Source organism: Cupressus sempervirens, chromosome 10, assembly GCF_028749045.1.
Source record: "Cupressus sempervirens isolate cs-2001-9-10 chromosome 10, ASM2874904v1, whole genome shotgun sequence".
In the NCBI taxonomy this organism is placed as follows: domain Eukaryota; kingdom Viridiplantae; phylum Streptophyta; class Pinopsida; order Cupressales; family Cupressaceae; genus Cupressus; species Cupressus sempervirens.
Genome location: NC_143127.1, coordinates 184,782,114 through 184,797,792, shown reverse-complemented (window position 1 = coordinate 184,797,792; position 15,679 = coordinate 184,782,114). Strand labels below are relative to the sequence as shown.

The following is a 15,679-nucleotide window of genomic DNA, read 5'->3' as shown; positions in this document are numbered from 1 at the left end:
AGTGATTAGCTTGAACATAAAATCTTTCAAGTCTTGAGTATATCTGGTTGTGCTCTTTCTAAAAATTACACCAAGTATACCAAAGATTCAAATTCTTAGATTTCTAACCTTCTAGAGGGTCATAGAAGTTCATTTTCTACTTGAGTTGATCCGAATACACCTTTTCTTTGGATTTCCATTAGAATGAAAAACCCCTTGATTTATCTTCCTGGTTCTCAATCATATTAAAGTCTCCAACCAATATCCAGGGGATATTAGAGAGATCGCACAACCATTTCCACAAAAGCAACCTATTGCTGGAATCATTAGGAGCATACAAAGAACAAACACCAAATTGGGAACCTTTAAGGTCAAAGGTAGCCCAAGCAACATAGTTACAAGGAGAGGTACCAAAATTCGAAATGTGTCTAGCCCAATAGGGATTTTATACACCACCTTTACTCTTTTGGTGATTAGTGGAAATTTTGATAGCATCTCTCCAAATACAATCTAGAGCAGCATTGAGGAGAAAGTCAATTGCCTTAATCTCTTGAAGCATCAGAAATTTAGTGTTCTTTTGACTCATCAAAAATCTTTTGACTATAAATTTTCTATTAGGAGATTCAAGTCCCCTTATGTTCCATAATATGCACTTCATGATTAACAATGATTAATAGCATTACTAGAGGGAGCAATAGGCTCTCCATTCTTCTTCTTATTTTTAGAACCAAGAGGTCTACCTTTCTTTTTGGAAGAGTTAGGTCCCATGAGAAGGTCCTCAACATCCTCCAAATATTCAAGTTGAATATCTCTAGATTGGGAGTAATTTATAACATAGATATCATTAGTAAAGGATCCCAAAGGATCTTGGATTAATTTATCTATAGGATCTAGTCTAGCATAAATCACCTCAATATAGGAGCTATCATCTAATTCATTTAAAATAGAGATAGTAAGATTGGGGGTGTTATTATCAAGGGGGGTCCCTATATCTAGAATAAGGTCAAGTGGTAATCTATCCATCTTTGAATTATTATTTCCATTAGTAGGGGAATCACACATAATAACATCCCTAATCCTACTATTAAGATCAACTTGTTTCCTTTGAACTAAAATGGACTGAATCGAATTATTTTCAATCATAATATTGGAGTGCCCTAAGTTAATATTATCATTATCAATGGTAGGAACATTTTCAATTAGCAAAGTAGGTGAAGCCAAAATTGAGAAAGGGTTTGAGTTACAATTCCCAGATCAAATTTGGTCTTAGGTGAGTTGTTGAGTGTTCTTACTTCTATGCTTTTTATTATTAATAGTTTGGAAACCGTCGTTATCAAGTGGAAGAACAATTTTAGTAAGGGCATTGTGAATAATGGGATTTTTTTTGGACATTGGCAACCTTAGGAGGAAAGGGAGTAGAGGTAGAGGATGGCCTCAAAAAAAAGCCAAGGGATGACCCACTATTTTCCTTACTCTTTCTAGGGTTGTCGACAAAGTTTTTCTTTTTAGGGTTATCAGACACAACAATAGTATTAAGTGTCTTTTGAATAGGAGGAACAACTTCATTGTTGGGAGTAGTAGGATTAGTTTCACCTAAATTGGGTTTATGTTTGTTTTTAGAAATAATGGGGCAATTCCTCCTAAGGTACCCTTCCTTTTTGAAGAGAAAACATGCATTCAACCCTCCAAGGATCTCAATAGGATAGGAGAAGTTATCACGACATATATTAAGGTTTAGCCTCTAAGGGATAACAACTCCTGGCTTGATGGAGATAAGCATTCTAGCATCCAGGTTTGAAACCAATCTGGTAGTTTCATCCGTTCAAATAATGCTACCAAAAGGTTTCATTAATTGGGGAAGAAATCGCCACAGGAAAGGGGAAACATCCTTAAGGATGACCGATCTTGGGTTGGATAAAGTAAGAGCTTCTTCACAAACAACCTTCTAAGACCAAGAAAGCACCCAAAATGAGGATTTTCCAACCACCCAGTATTGCCTTTTTAGGGATTCTAATTGAGACTTGTGGTTGTTGAAGAAAATAACATAAAGCCCTTTTTGAATTTGATGCTAAAATAAGATCTTAAGCCCTAATTTATGGTTCCATAAATTATGGAACCAGTCATCCAAGAATTTTCTAGGTGGGCATTTATCAACATCCACACAAGGAAAAAATATCATAGTATCGCTTAACCTAGTTTTCTCTAGGATAATTTCCTTCATCATATCATCATTGGGCGAAAAGACAAAATCTTCCAAGGCAATGGAGGAGTTCTTACCTTGTTCTCATGGTCCTTCTCCTCCAGCCATCTGAAGAAACCTCACATTAGAGGAGACTCCATTATTGGCGGGGGCTACAGTTTCTACAAAAGTCTTAACAGGTGGTTGATTTTCTAAAGGGTTATCAGTAGCAGAGGCCAGATTAGCCCCTCTAAACACCATACTAGTAGATGTCAGAGGTGAGATACATGCAACTGAAGCTAGATTAACATTTAAAGAAGGCATTCCCACATTAGGGAAACTAAGTATAGAGCCATAGGATTTGAGCTCCATAAAAGAAAAAGTACATAATAAATAGAGTCTTTAACTAAGGGGAGCAAAAAGAAAACCACATGGAGGAGAGATCTCTACAAAATCACCTTTCTGCCCAAGTTTGTCACATCAAGGGGTTCGCAGCTATCTTCACATTCACTACAATAATTTGCTAATTCGCTCCAAAACTCACTCCAAAATAAAACTCTTCTTTTCTAACTTTTAAAAATTTGAACTTATTTTTTATTTTTTTCTTATAAATTTTATATAGAAATATTTATTTCACAAATTCCAAGATGTATTTAATTTATTAATTTAATTTTCAATATATAAAATTTAGTGTTTCTTCTTGCTTAAAGATTAAAATAAATTACAAAATAAATTTATAGTGTTGTCTATTTTATATTTCTTTAAAAATCTCATTCCTATAGACTGCATGCACAAAAACATTTAATTCTAGCATTAAAAGCATTAAATCAAATCTTAAACAATAAGAGCCCACACTATAAAAAAAAAAAGTGAAAACAAGTGTCATATAATATTACTTAGTACTTGCCTTACTTTTTATAATTATTAGTAGTAATCTAATTATAATATCAAAATAATAATATTTTAATAATAACAATATATAATAGGTTTCTTCAAAGATTATATAATATAAGTATAGATAATATTTTTTAATATTTTAGTTGAATAAAAAATATAATATTGAAAGTATAAACATCTAAACTAACTTAGTGACAAATAAAAATATTAAACTTAAATCTTAGACTCAAAATGATTCAACCAATCAAATTATAGAAAATTATTTTATAAAAATTATTTAGTTAAAATTTTTGCATCTAACTAGACACAATGTATTATTTTATAAATAAATTTCAAAATGATAAATTTAAACTATAGAAACAATAAGTCTTAATAAGCATCAAAATTATCACAATAGTACATAGCCTTCATTAAGAATTTTGTAAATGCTTATCATTCCATCATTATTGATTAGATAAAATAATTTTACAGTAATTAATTAATAATTTTTTAAAAATTTACAATTTAAAACAAAATTAAATAGAAATATGGTAAAAAATAAAACAACAAAATATTTTTTGATTTTAAGAAATTTGTCATTTCTTATCACACCCATCATTTGTTAGATATAAGAATTTTATAATAATTTATTAATAGTTTCTTAAAAACTTCACCATTAAATTTTGTTTTTAAAAGAGAAATATAATTTAAAATAGAACAATACATCTAGAGAATAAAATATTCTATACAGTAATATAACCTTATAATTTTATCTCATCAAATTAATTTCCTAAAATAATAGAAAATTAACTATAAACTATTTTTAGATTTATAGCTTTATTGTATTTTAATAAAAAAAGGCTCAACACTGTTATTATATTTTTTTTATAAGCTATTTTTTCAAGTATAAGAAAGACTTACCATTTTCTTTCTTTTAATAGATGCGTATCACCTATATAAACTCGTTATTTGCTGGGATCCATGCGAACCAACATTATGGGGAGAGAAATTGGGGACAAGAATCACGCAACTTTTGAAGATGGGCTACAAAAGAACAATACCAGGAAATTGAAGCGGCTCATTCAAAGAATTTTTAAAAGAAATTCTTTGGATAAATTCAGTCATACGTGCTGCCTTCCTCTTTCAAGATTTGCAAAGTCAATTTTTGCTAGAGATTGTCCAGATTTAAATGATGACATGGTTGAGAAGATTTTGGGAAGACTTCCAATGCCATCCTTGTTGAGAGTCAAGACCGTTTGCAAAGCCTGGAATACGGCAATCTCGTCCCCCAATTTCATTGCCGAAGATAATATTCATCATTATTTTGTAGTGCAGGTGGATCTTGAAAACATAGCCTTGTTCAGCAGCGCCCTTAATCGCTGGTTTCAAATCGCTCTTCCAAGATGCAGAGATGGTTTTGATCGTCGCATGTGCGCAGCAGAAGCAGCAGGGCTTTACCTCTTTGTCGAATGGAATACCAATTTACGATATTACAGCATGATCATAGTTAACCCTGTAACCAAACAGCAGAGGTCACTGCCTCCTCTTCCAAACGAGTGGAACCACTTGGCGGTGGAACTCGTCGCCCAGTCTGACCACATTGAGATTATTGCTTTTGGGTTCCATAACAGAGAGTCCACATATTTGTGTGCCCTGATTTACACTTCCTTTACGAATGAGTGGAGGAAGGTTCAGTTGACGGATGCCATTCCCTTTCGAAACCGTTCAGGGAGACACTGTGGAACAACCGCACTACACAATGGCATGGTCTACATTGCGACTTTCTCTGGTACTCATCTTGCTTCTTATGACATTAAATCCAAAGAGTTTCAGTTTAGACAGATCGCGAGAAGTTTTGAGAAGGGGTGTTTTCATTATTATTCTATGCCTACGTTAGTTTCGTGTGGTGGAAAGCTTCTTTTGGTGGTGCCTATGAATGCCCCCGGGATCAAGGACGAGTGGGTAGAAATATGGGAGCTGGATAAGGATAATGACGATAATAAATGCTCTTGTTCTCTTATTTCTGTTACTCCTAATGATTTGATTCAAAGAGAATTGAGTCACTTCGAATTCATGGTCGCGGCTGCATCAAATAAAATTTGGCTTACAATTAAAAGATGTAAAAATTTGATTAATTTTGATATGCGCTCAATGAAATGGAATAATGTGTTGCCTAGCTGCCCGGCCGAATGTGAACTAGGCATGTTACCAATTCCAAGGAGGGCACTTTGCGGAACATTGTCCATTCACAACAAGCTTCATTTGTTCGATTAGAAATCTAATATTAAAGACCCGTGGACGTTTTCTCTATCATATATGTCATCCATATATGTATATTTTAGATTCATATGTCATCCATATATGTATATTTTAGATGCTCTGCTAATTTATGTATGTCTCAATGTAGAACAGACCTTTGAAAGAAAGTTATATCTTATTTTACAGAAAAAATAGATTATACAGTTGGAAGGACAAATTACGCTGAATAGCATCGATATCTTAATTCATAAGACTGAAATAAAAAAGGTGATCCAAAAATCATGGATCGGAACTAAACTTAAGTCGTGTTGTAATTAGCATGTAGTGACACTACAATGCATATGATCTTTTTTTCATTCTGATGAGTATATTTTGGATTTTTCTGACTAATTTATTTATGGTGAATGCATATGATCTTTATTTAATCAGGATGATTAAGTTTTAGATTCTAAGTATCATTAATGTACTCACGCATGCATATGATTTTATAGTTTTTAAGTGAACATCGATTTGAAACTAATTCGATAAGCGGGTGACAAGCTGTTACGTCCTCCAAAATAGGGACGAAGATTAACCAAATATGTCAAATTTCTCATGCCTTTCACAAGAGAACAAAGAAATCTCAAGAATTACACCGGTGTTCTCGAGGTGCTCATCAAATTCCATCCATTGGTCAATTGCAGGAGTATATTGCTTGCGTGTGTTAATTCCCAACTTCAAGTTGAACTTTCAGTGATTTAGAGATCAGTCATGCGTTAGTCTGATCATATTAATAAAGGTGATCACATTTGTGATTTCGCTTATTTCATGCACGTAAGGACTGCTGTTAATTGTCCATGCATGTTAATCACTGAAATTTGAAATTTGTTTTTTTAATAGGTGGTTTACTGTCACAAATGTTTTTTATAATTGCGGACACCTGAATTCCTTAATCAATTTTGAATTTGAAACTAAAGTTTATTTGAAGTTGTTGAGTCAAAGTCAAAGTTAACTAGCCTTCATTAAGATAAATACTTTAATGTAGCAAAATCCATTTTCCAATAATCACTCCTCCATCTTTGGGAGTGCAGAAACTTACACGTGGTCATTCAATGACCTCCTCATTCAACTATGGCAGTTCTCATATCTTCTAGTCATTATGCGATTCTCATATTGGAATATATATATAGAAGTGATATATTATCTACTTGAAATTATTAAAAGTTATTAAAATTATGATATTTATTTCTTAATAGTTTTTAATTATTAGTTTCAATAGGCATCAAACTAAATTTAACTTGTTATTATTATTATTTTTTTAACAAATCAAGTTCAAGATCATTTTCTTGTTGTTTTAGATAATATTAAGTTTTATTAATGTAAAGTTGTTCAATTTTTAACAAAATATAATAAAAAAATCTATTTTCTAAAATGTGATTGGCTAAAACAAATCATAGATTTACAATTTTTATTTTTGAAACTTTAAAGTTTCATATGAATTATTTTAATACTTCTTTGTAGAACTATGAAACTATTTAATTTCAACTAATAAATCTATATCATTTATTAATAATAATATATCAAAATATTTTTTTTATTTTTTTTCAAAATATTATTATTATTCCTCTAATTTAATTTTAAAAATTTAACTATGCATTATGCATAATTTTAGATCAATTTTTTAATTTACTTAAAAAATATAAATTATATTGAAATTAATTTAATATAATACTTTTAATTATATTTTAATATAAACATATTTCTCACAAAAAGACTTTTAGGTGTAAATTTATTTATCAACAATCATCTAAACAATTGTATTAAATTTAAATGGTACATGAATAATGTAATTATACTATTTTAGTTGGCAATGAAATTAAACCTCAAGAACATAATTAAACATTTTATAGTTTGATAAATATTTTAAAAACTAATGATTCAATTATACTTTAAAAATTAAATTATGAATAATTTAATTAATTTTTGATAATTTATATGAATAGTAATTAATACAATCATTTTTCATTTCATTAAACTTATTAATTATAATAAAAATTCATTAATTAATACTTCAATAAGATTAATATAAATATAAAAATAAATCTATTTGAAAACTTAAACTTTACAAATAAAGTCAATGACAGGAACTACACTACCTTGTAGCCTTGTAGTTCATGTCTTTAAATTGATTGTTAAATTTTATTAATAGTCAATATTACATATTTAATCTATATGATCTAGCATCATAATATCTTAATAAGAAAGAAGAGAAGTGATAATAGATCATTGTATACATTTATAAATATTTGTGGATTTCTGTATAATTTATTTTATTTTATTAGTAACATTTATGTAATTAGTTAAATTTAGTATCAACTTTACAAACACCATGATCTGTATTCACGCAAAATAATGAAAAAATTATTATTATTACCAACAGTTTGGACCAAAGACCATAAGAATAAATATAGATAAGAAATAAAATATAATGAAATCTTGTGAGTGGTGTTTATTCTAGAAAGTCCCCTCATATTCCTCCATACGACAAGTTGACACTGGTGGCCTGCTGATTTTTAAGAATTTTTGTGTGCAGTTGCATTCTTACCAAATTGGTATACACACATGAATAAAATGCTCTACGTAGTTAGTAATTTAGATTTTTTTTGAGTATGTAAAAATCAAAGTTAAATTCTTTGTAATCGTACACCAACGAACTCAATTCTGTTGTATGGATAGAAGTGAAGCAATTTCCAATTTATTGTGCAAATACTTTAATTAGGGGAGATGAACCAATAGTTGTGAGAGCTAACTTTATCAAAATGTAAGCACTACATGGAATATCATAAGACCTTCATTTTTTAGAAATGTAAAATAGACATTGAACTACCAACAACTAGGATTTGAAAGTGTGATTCATCATGTTAAAATAGACCATAAGAATAAATAATGATAAGAAATAAAATATAATGAAACCCTATGAGTGGTGGCTATTATATCAAGTCCTCTTATATTCCTCTATACGATAAGTTGAAATTGGTGGCCTACCAATTTTTATGAAGTTTCGTATGTAGTTGCATTCTTACCAAATTGGTATACACATACGAATAAAATGCTCTACATAATTAGTAATTTAGATTATTTTTCAAGTATGCAAAATTCAAAGTGAACTTCTTCGTAGTTATACACCAACAAATTTAGTTCTTCTGTATGGACAGAAGTGAAGCAATTTCCAATTTATTGTGCAAATACTTTATTAGGGGTGAGGAACCATTAGTTGTGAAATCTAACTTTGTCAACATGTAGCTGCTACATGGAATATTGTCAGACCTTTATTTTTTTTAGAAATGTAAAATAGACATTGAACTACCTACAACTAAGATTTTAAAGTGTGACTCGTCGTGTTAAATAGACCATAAGAATAAATAAAGATAAGAAATAAAACATAATGAAACTCTATGAGTGTTAGTTAGTCTAACAAGTCTTCTCATATTCCTCTATATGATAAGTTGAAAGTGACGGCCTGCCAATTTTTAGGAAGTTTTGAATGTAGTTGCATTCTTACCAAATTGTTATATACATGCGAATAAAATGCTCTATATACTTCTAGTAATTTAGATTATTTTTTGAGTATGTAAAAGTCAAAGTTAACTTCTTCGCAATCATACACCAAGGAATTCTATTCACTATATGGACAGAAGTGAAGCAATTTCCAATTGATTGTGCAAATACTCTAATAGGGGAGAGGAACTAGTAGTTGTGAGAGCTAACTTCATCAACATGTAGCCACTACATGGAATATCATAAGACCTTCATTTTTTTTAGAAATGTAAAATAGACATTGAACTACTTACAACTAAGATTTGAAAGTGTGAGTCATCATGTTAAAATAGTGCACCTAGTAAAATGTGTCCAAAAAATGACTTTTAAAACATTCGACCAAAGCTTAATCTAAAAATCTCTAATAATTGAATTAAAAATTATCATTTATTGTTAAGAATATTGTATAACTATATGAAATGTAACATATATGCAACTTAAATGAACCAAATAGTTATTATTAATCATAAAAAATTGTTATATATAACTTTAGTATTAATAACAAAAGGAAAAATACTTCAACACAAAAAATATATTTTTTGTTATAAAAAAAAAAACATTATTATATAAAATACAACCTATGTCCAACACAAACGAACCATTACTTGAACACTAATTTTTTTGACAATCTCACACATTTCATGAGAAAATACAAGACATTTATTAGTATTTGCCTTTTATATTTTTGATGTCATGTAATGGGCACACTAGAAATGCCCAAAAACTGAACCAACTGCTAATAAAGATTCTAATGTTTTTGCATGGATTTTGAAACCACATAACATGAACGAGAAGGAATTTATGCAAACTGAAGATTAAACTATTGTTGAAACAGTATTAGTTTTCAAACTAATAAAATTAAACACATAGCAAACCCACTAATTACACCAACATTATAACATGATATTCTAGTAATGACTTCCCATCTTGCTACTATAGTAATATGAATAGTGCCACATTACAGTGCTGCTATAGTAAAAAATGACCTTCAATTAGTCCAAGATTGTCATAAAACCATCCCTCCACAATGGCATAAGTATTGGACAATGAGTGAGAATGATATGAGCGAACACCCAATCTGCCTATAGCTAGAAATACGCCCACACTACCTATTAATGAAATTGATAGCAATGAATTACAAAGGCCAAATACCAAGGGAATAATGTCTAGAATGTCACAAGAGAGTATATACATCCTCTAATGCCAAAAATAGATTTGTAACTTACACATCCATTCTCTTCTCATATCCTGGCTTGCCTAACAATAGCCAAAAGTACTCCTTTTATGCCTACTTTATAGGGTCAACCACTATACACAAGAAATGTGGGATGAATAAAATAAAATAAAAGAAAAGAAAAGGCTAACAATCACACAACTAGACAACTACTAAAGTAGGGACATTACAGTCTGCCCCCCTTGAAATTTCTTGTCCTCAAGCAATCCAACAACACAATGAACTCCAACCTCCACCTAGATCCCAAATGAAGTAGTATGTGACATCCCTATGGACATTAAAACAACTACAAACTACCATCATTAGGACCAACCACATGTCCTACAGCCTAGCACCCAAAACTTGTGCTAATGATGTAAAAGTTAGAATGTGACTAGAAGGAAACTTCGTAGAAGATCTATGAAACCTCTTCTTCCCTATATCCACCAACATAATATATATTGGATTGGAATCTTGATCATCACCAACATGTATTGAAAAATATGTAGCTACAAGAGAACCATATGCACTCATGCCAATTGTATCAATAATAGGTGTAGCCACATCAAAATATATGGACATAGGAACAACACTAACTACCACAACATAAAAATGGATTGAATCTATAGTTGATGAAAACTCATAATCATCAACATGTGTGCCATAATTAGGAAACACATCAATAATTGCATTCATATTGTTAAACTCCTCATTAGATGGTTCAACTAACACAGAAGTGGCTGTTGATATGACATTATACTCACATTCTCCTAATCCCACTATTTTTGCATCACCATCCCCTAAAAAAGCCTCATATGTGGATTCCTAACTCTGCACACATGACTCAATGTCAGATTGTGAATCAATAATACTAGAGCATAAACCCACATCTACTAATTCTACTGAAACACCCAAATCACCAACATCTTAGTTGGGTGGCTCTATACTTCTCTTGATCCCACTTGAGGAAGCAACTACCTCCTACACTATAGCAACACCATGAGATCTCACATACAAATCTCCTATAATAATCTTGTCCTCAAGAGAGCCAAAAGTATTAGTGGTAACAACTGCATCAACTATCTCTATACTAACTGTAGCAAAATCTTTGGGAGCCTCAACTTGTTGAAGCTTGGTGTCATTATCCTTTTTTGCCACTAACACAACCACATGACCTTTTGAAATAAGTCCATCATTCGTAGTCCATATAGGACTACTAGATGTACTAAATATAGGTACATTTGCATTAGGGACTCCTATCAAGGAAAACTTAAGCTTCCTTCCCTGTAATGTAATGATCTCCTTTTTTGGTCATTTCCCATTTTCCTTTAATTTATATTCTAGACTTCCTAAAATTTTCTTTCTATTCCTCTTCTCGAGTTTAATACTTCTCTTATATATGATATAATAAGAAGAGACATGTCTTTTTAATTAATTAATAATATTAATATAGGTTATTATTTATTAATATATTAATATTAATTAATTTTTATATTATTAATATCATTTCAACTATTTCATATTAAATAGAATATAATCAATCCTAACTTAAATAATTTATTATTACTATTAAGAAATGATATTAAATTTTTAAGATTTAATGCTATTAGATTATAGTATTTAGTTTATTTAACAATATTAAGTTTATGAGGTAGATTAAATATTACCATAACATCTATTAAATACAAACATTATTTAGTATTATTATTTCATTTATTTATAACTTTAATCATTATATATTACAATAGTATTTATTTATTTATTTATGTATCTTTACTTAAAATAAAAGAATTATTAATTATTTATAATTATTATATATATTACATTCTTTTTATATATTAATAATTATTATATATTATTTTAGTGGGGCTATCATAGTCCTCCCCTCTTGAATTTTCTTGTCCTCAAGCAATTGATTTGATCCTCATTAATTCATAGTCTAGATTCACTCTCTTTCCTGCATTTGTGTTAGGCACTTGCAAAGTAGACATGTTAGTATATAATAGCATGTACAAGAACATATGAATGAAGACACAAAGTAGACACATTAATACATGAAGATGTGATGCAAGCACAAGGTAGACACAAATGCATGAAGACATGAAGAAGACATGAAGCAAACACATTGATGCATGAAGATGCGATGTAGACACATAGTTTACATGTTAGAATCTAGCTTACAAATTGAAACATGAAAAGGGTAAGGAAATGTTTTACCACTTTGATCATGAATGTTGTGCTCCTTTCCCCTGTCTTGAAATAAATAGTTCTTGAAGATGCATATTTTAAACAACTTTTCCATAACTAGTACTATAATAGGGTGTATAATTTCATAGTGGATGGTAGATTTACTGCTACTCAAGTTTGGACATGCTCAGCTTGGGACTCCCTTAGATTTTTATTCCATATTGGGATTCTCTTGCCCTAATGCGACAGATCTACTCCCCTTCCTATGCACACTCCTTACCCACTAGGTACATGTTTAGTTTCATTATGGATGGAAGGTTTACTTCTACTAAAGTTTGGACACACTCAACTTGGGGATCCCTCAAATCTTAAAATCCATATTAGGACCCCTTTGCCCCAGTGTGACCGATTTACTACTACCCCTGTGTACACTCCCTACCCATTAGGAACATGTTTAATTTCATTATGGATGGAAGGTTTATGCTGCTAGAGTTTGGACATGCTCAGCTTGAGACTCCCTTCAATCTTAAAATTCATATTGAGATTCCTTTTCCCTAATGCGACCGATTTACTACTCACCCTGTACACACTCCCTATCCATCATGAATTTAAGCACATATATTTTGAATAATGTCCTCTTTTAGAACCTAAAAAGAATTTCTATCCACTTCTCTTATAGTTTTATCTTTCAATTTAGGCAAAAAATTAGTTTTGATATGTCACATGTTGAATTTTCTCAAGTTTGCTACTTATATCTATTACTAGATTTCATGAAAGAATTAGGAAACTAATATTATAGATGACATTAATTTACTTAGATATTCATGAAAATTTTCTTAGTATTTTAATAACTAAAAATTATTAATTTCTTCATGTTGAATTTTCTCAAGTTCACTACTTATATCTATGCCTGGATTTCATGAAAGAATTAGGAAACTAATACTATAGATGACATTAATTTACTTAGATATTTATGAAAAATTTCTTGGCATTTTAATAACTACATCACATGTAAAGTTCTTGAAAGAAAAAATGGTAATCCTTGTCCATTTATAGAATAGATTGCTTCTTTCACATGTTGATTGTTTACATTATTCATGAAATACTTGACTACTGGATTATTTAGTCATTTCTTTTCAAAAGTACAACTTGTTTGGTCTCTTGCTATCATGTCAAGTCAAACAAACTTTGACCGATATTGAATTCCCATGCTATGAGTAGACCCTACATGTATAAATATGAAATGTTTTGTACCTCTCTATTAAAAACACTCAATCTTTCTCTATAGTAGCTATCCAATATTCTAAGAAGCATGCTTTGTAGTAGTCTCATTGTTGATAATTACTTTTGCACTACTCCACCAAACCCAAGCTTCCACATCTACCATGTTATCAATGCAATGAAAATTCTTTCTTATTTGAAAAGGAACTGTGTAATATGCTTTGTTACTTTTAGCAAGCTTGTAATGGATGATATTTTCTCTATTTGGTTTAGTAGTTGTCTCAATAACAAAAATCCACACGTTTAAGATGGTAGATATTCATATGAATTTAGCATCAAATAGGAATTTTCTTCTTCCATCCCTAATTCTATGTTCATCTTGGGCTATATTTTACATTGCCAACTTGAATTTCAGCTTTGTTGTGTTTTTTTTAAACAAATTAGATTGGTCAAAATTTCCACCAAGTATTGGTCAAAATTTTGACCAATTCTTTGTTCGTTAGTATGGCATTGTGGTCGTTGATAGACCAAAATTGGTCAAACTTTTGACCAATACTTGGTCTCCATTTCGTCTAATATTGATCAAAATTTTGACCAATTATTTGGTTATGAGTATGGCATTCTAGTTGTTGATAGACCATAATTGGTCAAACTTTCAACCAATACTTGGTCTCCATTTTAGTTAATTTTGGTCAAAATTTTGACCAATTCTTTGGTCATTAGTATGGCTTCCTAGTCATTCATAGACTAGAATTGGTCAAACTTTTGGCCACACTTTGGTGGCCATTTTGATGAAGTTTGGTCTAGATTTTGATTAATGGCCACCAATAATGGTCATACCAAAGTTAACCTCTTTCAACTAAGTAATTGGTCGAAATCCCAACCAATTGGAGGGTCCATCAAAATTTTGACAACAAAAATTGCAATGCACTACTTGGTCACAAATTTGACCAACATGGGTCAAAATTTTGACCAACATTTGTCCAAAAATGGGTTGAATTTTATTGGTGTATATACATCAAATGTATGTCAAATATGTCCACTAACATAAAATCTAAGATATATGTCCACTAATACCTATACATGTGTGTATATCCCTAAATCTTCTCCTTCCCATGAGGGGAAGGAAACATATCCCTAGAGGTCTATGATTTTTGCGTGGAGGGAGATGATGAGGATGATGGGGTCTTCCTCACATGCTTGCTTGTTCTCTTGATTAGGCTCCTCTCTAACTAGAGCTGATACAAACAAAGTAGATATGAATCAATAATTATTATATATTGAAATCAAATATATGTACACACAAAATTAATTATTTTCTTACCACGATCAAATAGTCACTCTACACATCCACCTCAAAGGCTCATAGATGATTGAGAGTAACAAGGCCCTACAACAATTCAATCAATATAATCACTCAATCATACTTATAAATAAATTTTAAAATTTCAATACTAACTATAATAAATAACAACTAAAACTATGAAAACTCTTTCATACCTCAGTTAATGGCTCTAAACTAGCCATTGTGGTAGCAACTCTATGATCGATGGACTGGTGAAAATGAGGAGTCTCTGACATAAACAACTTCAAATCATATAATAAAATTTATATGTAAAATGAAACATGAAACAAATATAATAAAATGAATTATATCAACATGAAACAAATGTACCTCTATGAAGCTCGTATCATGCCTAGGCTCAGAGTCACTTGTGAATGTCAATGGTCCAGTAGAGAACTAATGCACATGGAGAAATTTTTTTGTCAGTCCTTCATATGATTACTTAATAAATATATGTACTAATTTAAATGACTAAATAGATACATACCTCTTGACACGTCGATAGGATGTGAATGGGGCTGGGGAATCTATACTAGGGCCATCAACACTCTTACCGTAAATTTTGAACAATGTCAAGACATGTTAATTAATTTTTTAGTCATTGTACATACAAAATGTAGTCAAATTACTTTATTATAATTGTAATTTACCTATGTGTCAATGCCAGATGTGTCACTCAGGAACTCATCAATGACTAGCCACTCTAACATGATTACCAAATGTGCATAAGGATCCACATGATGTGCAAATGTGACCATGACACAAAGGAGCCTCCTCCTTAATTAATGGATTGGTGCAATGAATGATGGTGTCAAAGCATTGATTGTCCCTAGAGTATTGGTCT

At 30.7% G+C, this 15,679-nt stretch overlaps 1 protein-coding gene across 1 annotated transcript; it reads left to right on the top strand.

Moving 5' to 3' along the window:
* Positions 1-4,030: 4,030 nt before the first annotated feature.
* LOC149533252 (F-box only protein 6-like) lies at positions 4,031-5,308 on the top strand. The gene has a single exon (XM_089805829.1). The coding sequence runs from the start codon at positions 4,031-4,033 to the stop codon at positions 5,306-5,308; it is 1,278 nt and encodes a 425-aa protein (XP_089661955.1).
* Positions 5,309-15,679: the final 10,371 nt, after the last annotated feature.

Bases quoted from the DNA above. Each gene is read 5' to 3' on its own strand.
- LOC149533252 (XM_089805829.1), top strand. From the start codon at position 4,031: ATGGGGAGAGAAATTGGGGACAAGAATCACGCAACTTTTGAAGATGGG.